Below are 5452 nucleotides of genomic sequence, written 5' to 3' on the forward strand. Positions count from 1 at the left end.
CTGCTGTAGTTAGACTTCTGTGCCAGAGACCTGTTTTTAGAGGCTTTAACCCCAAAGCTGGAAGTGAAGTTGGGCTTTCTGGGCAGAGAGCTCAAAGGTTTAGGGAACTTGCCTGGAAACGTGGAACCCTCCCTGTTATCAACCCTTATTAACTCAAGGGCATGTCTGTTTGTGGGCAGGTCTTCAAGAGAAAAGGGAAGAAGAGATGCTGAGATATTTTTCTGAATGTTGCAATGTTAGCCTAGCATTTATCTCATTGTTTCATCTAGTTGATGATAACTGAACTTTGGATGTGAATTTTTATTCTCTCCGTTTTGTTTATGGATGGGTGGATGTTTCTATCCTTACAACTGATTTTGCAGGCTGCTTTTTGTCTTCATAAGTGTATACTATCAATGAATCTGAAGTTTAACAAGAGTTCCTCTGAATGTTTAAAATCTGTGGCCTCAGCTCATTTATCAGCTTGTGTTTGTGCTAAAAATTGTGCTAAATAATACACCTGAATTGGGTAAAAACGTGACAGTGCTCGTAAGTTATGTTTGCTCTTGTGACTGTTGTGTCTGCAGTAAACCCAGAAACAGAGATCTAGCTAAGTTCTTCATAAATGCTCTGTATAGAATTCTTCAAAACATATAGCTAGTGCATGGTACAGTTATCTTAAGAAGTGTAAAAGCAATAAATACATGATCACACACAAAAAAAAGTAAGATAAATCTTTAATTTTCACTTGTATTTAGAACTCAGTAAAATTTAATTTTGAATCAGCAAATGACTGTTACCTTGAAAATGTTAAGAAAAATGGTGGAATATTTTATCACCTGGTTTAGCTGATGATTTGGTAATAACATTTCCCAAGTGTAAGCCTGTCATAAGAAGCAGGAACCTGATAGTGTGCTGTTATAAAAATGGTATGTAAAGTACTTAAAGAGTATAATAAACTACTTCTCTGCATGGTTGTACTGAATACAATTATAAGGTAGCAAGGTAGAGTTGCCAATGGCTACTTGCTTAGTATAACCAATCATTACTAGTTCTAAAAAATATATATTTTTATTTTAAAGGGACAAAGGAAGAGCTTGAAGAATTAAATGAGGAAATAAAGAAGATTGCTAATAAGATCCGAGCCAGGCTAAAGGGTAAGTTGTGAGGACAGATAAAATAGGTGTCACATGCAGAAATTCGGGATAGTAGCAGTGTTGCAAACTTACTGCATCACAGCTCAACTTCTCAACTTCAAAAGCTGCATTGTTTATGCATAAATTGTATTGTACAGCTCTTAAAAAAAAAGAGGACAAGAGAGAAAACCACTTCCCTGCCAACCAGTGCACAGCCCATGTCAGTGACAGTGTCATCCTCTGCTTCATTCCTCCTTGGCAAGCTTCCCTGCTGACAAACAGCAGGTCTCAGCACAGCCCAGAGTGTGCAACAGGACAGGAAGCTTGTTTGCTTTCAGAAATAGCCTAGAAAATGACAACGCAAACTACTTCCTCTATGTAGAAGTGCATTCTTCAACTGAAATGCTTTTTTGGGTCATGGTGTTTTGGAAGATTAACTTTAACTGCAATAAGACAGTCTCCATGATGTAAATGTCATAGGGAATTGCTCTAGAGCACTTGTTGTATTTTACATTCAGACTAGTTAATTTTGCTGTAGCTTTTGCCTGTGAGTATGTCTTAATTGTTTAGCAAGAGCTCTGAAGTACATTGAATGCTTCAGATTTACCAGAGTAGAATTAGTACATCCTTTTGTCCTTCCAGAAACACTGGGGTGAGGTGTTTGTTGTTTAATCTGTAAGAGCAGCTTGTTTTGTTACACCTTTTGAAATGTTTCCAGGGTAACAGACAGGAGTGTTGAGAGTATTGAAATAGTTTCTGTGTTTAAAGTTCTGTACCAGTTATCAAAATTATTTCAAATTCTTTCATATATATATGTATATATATCTATCTGCCACCCCCTGAAATGTTAGACCTGTCTGTGGAGAGCTTGTACCTTAGAAAAGTCATAATAGCATTTACAGAGTTGAGCTACACTTAAATAATTCTGCTGGACATTGACTCATAATGTTCTTGTTCTTAGCTATTGAACAAAGTTTTGATCAGGGTGAAAATGCTAATCGGACATCAGTGGATCTCAGGATAAGAAAAACACAGGTATGATCACTTCAGTTTCAAGAAAATGAAGGGGTTCTAATAAATTGGAGAATGGGTTTAACCTTTCTTGGAATAATTTCAGGACTTTATGTTCTGTTTTGTTGGGATGTAAATGCCATTTTGAGTTGTGCAGGTTTAGTTGCTGTATCAAAAAAAAAAAAACATAACATTTTTTTGTTCCACAGCACTCTGTGTTGGCTCACAAGTTTGTGGAGGTCATGACAGAATACAACGAGACCCAAACTCTCTTTCGAGAGCGCAGCAAAGGTCGGATACAGAGACAGCTAGAGATCAGTAAGTGACCTGATTGATTATGTTGTTAGTTACCTCCCTTGGGTTTTATCATTTAAAGATGCCACAAAGCATCACACATCTTGGTCATCATCTTGAGGCATGTGAGAGAAGAGAAACAGTTTTACTGCATGAGATAAACTCTTTGATATTACTCTTTACAGCAGCTGTAAAGAAAATAGAGAAAAGTCACTAAATCATTTCTCTTATACTGAAATTTCTGAAAGAAACTGTCTTTTGCTTTATTTATTCCCAATGTTGCAGCTTTAAATGAAGCAGTAAGAAAAGCTGCATTGTGAGACAGCAAGTGTTATTAAAAGCCATTCCAAAATTACCATGCTTGACAGGATAACATCTCTTTTTATGCAATGCTATTTTTGTCTACAAGGACACTTATTAAATTTATCTGCCATAAAATCAGTGCTGCTGTTACATGTGCTCTAATCATTTGTTGACTGACTCCCATACAACTTACTTCCTCATTATTACAAGGAGTATTTAGAAAGTTTCCTGACTCTACTCTGAACTACAGCATTTACCTTGGAAGGTGTCTAAAAATACTCATAACATCTTGTACCTAAAATTAGCCTTTCAAAATATCTCCTGGAAAAATGGTCAGTATAAGAAGACTTTACTTTTCATGTGTTTCTCCAATTTATCATTAGACTCTTATGCTAATGGTTCAATTCAGCATTTTAGTAAGTTTATTGGGCAAGTTAAGTTGTTCTTTGCTATGTGTTGAAGGGGAGGGACCCTAATACCTCAGGCCATGGTTCTTTTCAGTTAAAGTTATGACACAATTACATCCTTCAGCTTTTCTTAAGCACTAAGAATTTGAAAGCAGGTTTTGCAGCATTCTTGGGTATTAACAGCAGAAAGTCATACTCAGACTGTAGCTTTCATCTGGTAGAACAGAAAGTTAGTACAGATATTCAGCTTATTTTACCTGGGAAGAACAGGGGTTTGATATGTAATTGTTAAAACTGTACAACACAAATCACTTGAATGTGTTGTGTAACTCATAACATTTGCATTTCTCGTGCAACTGTGATCAGTAGGATTCAGTTGACTTAAACATGCAATAATAAACTGCAGCAATGGTTAGATGTGCTATGAAAAGCAGCAGTGAAAGTGTACTGAGGGTTATCATCTTCTCTGTGTGGAATATGAATGGAATCCTGTGTTGGTAAAATCAAATGTATATAAAGACTTTACTGCCCACACAGTGGTGGGGAGAGAGTAAAACAGATTGAATAGGTAAATGTGGAATGTTATAGAAATACTCTGTATCTTAAGTTCTTCCTTCTGAAGAACACTGCCCTTAACAAGGTTCATATGTACATTGGAAATGTTTCTGATCAAACTCTTCAATTTGACCAAAAAAACCCCAATCCAAATCAAAGAAGTTAATAAAAACCCAAGGGAAAACATGACCAGGAATTCCTCCTGGTAGCTTTGAATCTACATTTGTTTTCTGACTATTGCTTGATGATTTCTGGGGTTTTTTATATGCACATGGTTGTTGGTAATGGCTAAACACTGCAGTGTTTTACCCTGAAAAATGCTCAGTACAAGAACTGTCTTTGAAACCCTGCAGAATGCTCAGTACAAGAACTGTCTTTGAATTGTTACCCTATTGGTATGGTCAAATGTTGTGTTCATTCATGAATCAGGGATGGTATGTGAAGTCCTGTTATTTTTATCCTAGCTGGAAAGACCACCACTGATGCAGAGCTGGAAGAAATGTTAGAGAGTGGTAATCCTTCAATTTTCACTTCTGATGTAGGTATTTCTGGTCCAGTTATGTCTCTTCTATTCTGCTGCTTCTGCTCTCTGCAAATGTGTTGGCACATACTTATGGCTGTATCTTTTTTTTCCTTCTCCCAAAGATTATATCAGACTCTCAAATAACCAGGCAAGCTCTGAATGAAATTGAGTCACGTCACAAGGACATTATGAAACTGGAAACCAGCATAAAGGAACTTCATGAAATGTTTATGGACATGGCCATGTTTGTTGAGACTCAGGTAAGTGAACCAATTCAAACACATTGATGGAAGTGGTGGTTTTTTCCTCCATCAGCTTCTATGCAATGTGCAGAAGTAGTTGCTTATATTCAAATAGTACAGACTTAGAGTGGGTTTTGACTGTGATTAGAATATATAAAGGTTAATCACTGGAGATTTTTTGTTTCCCTTTTAGACAAAAGTACAATACTCATATGTTTTAAATAATTGACCATAGACTTTCCTTACAGATAGTATAGTTAATATTTTCTTCAACGTGCTCAATTGCAAATGCTTCAGTATTTTTGTGCATGTTTAAGTAAGAGCAACTCTCTCCTGGAATGTTGGCTAATACCTTAGGAATACATCAGACATGGTAAAGGACTACTGGGGTAGAATAACATGTGTTAACAAGGATGTGTATGCAGCTTGCAATTAGTGCAGAGGTACAATTGATGTTATATCTAACGTGATTGTGAAGGGCTTGACAAGTCCTTCAGCTCATCTCTTATATTCATAAGCTTTGTCTTGATATGTACATAAATCTGCTCTCTTTATTAGTTTTTCCATGCCAATTATCCAACAAAAGTATTTTTAACTTCTGTTCTTAAAATTGTTTGACTTAATGCAGGAAAACAAAACCAGTAATGCTCAGGAGATAAACTTTCTTGAAAAGGACTGTTATTTTTTTGATTGGGTTTTGTTCTAGAAGTCCTTTGTTGCTTTGATATTAAATATAGAGCCAAGAGAAATTTGGTAGCAGTTTGAATTAGAAATGAACAAAATTTACTTGTGCATCATTCTTTAATGCTTTGCTGTTTACTGCTGCTGATTATTTCTTCTGATGGACAGAAACTCAGGTAACACTTCCTGTAATTTTTCATCAATCCTCCATTTCATTGCCAAATTTCATTCATTGATTAGTTTGAGTTTGTAGTGTGTTGACATTCTAACCCCTCAATTCTGAGGAACTTAGATGTGTGTGTTTTCTTAGGCAACTGCTGA

At 36.1% G+C, this 5452-nt stretch overlaps 1 protein-coding gene across 2 annotated transcripts in view; it reads left to right on the forward strand.

Annotated features, from left to right (window-relative positions):
* Window positions 1–5452, forward strand: part of STX2 (syntaxin 2) — a 10652-nt gene that overhangs the window by 1061 nt on the left and 4139 nt on the right. For both annotated transcript variants that reach the window (XM_009070794.1, XM_009070787.1), the window contains exons 3-7: window positions 1062–1136; window positions 2077–2150; window positions 2336–2444; window positions 4150–4223; window positions 4331–4468. In XM_009070794.1, coding sequence (XP_009069042.1) covers window positions 1062–1136; window positions 2077–2150; window positions 2336–2444; window positions 4150–4223; window positions 4331–4468 — 470 coding nt within the window. The remainder of the gene's footprint in view (window positions 1–1061; window positions 1137–2076; window positions 2151–2335; window positions 2445–4149; window positions 4224–4330; window positions 4469–5452) is intronic.

The sequence above is a fragment of the Acanthisitta chloris genome, unplaced genomic scaffold (genome assembly GCF_000695815.1).
Source record: "Acanthisitta chloris isolate BGI_N310 unplaced genomic scaffold, ASM69581v1 scaffold2110, whole genome shotgun sequence".
In the NCBI taxonomy this organism is placed as follows: domain Eukaryota; kingdom Metazoa; phylum Chordata; class Aves; order Passeriformes; family Acanthisittidae; genus Acanthisitta; species Acanthisitta chloris.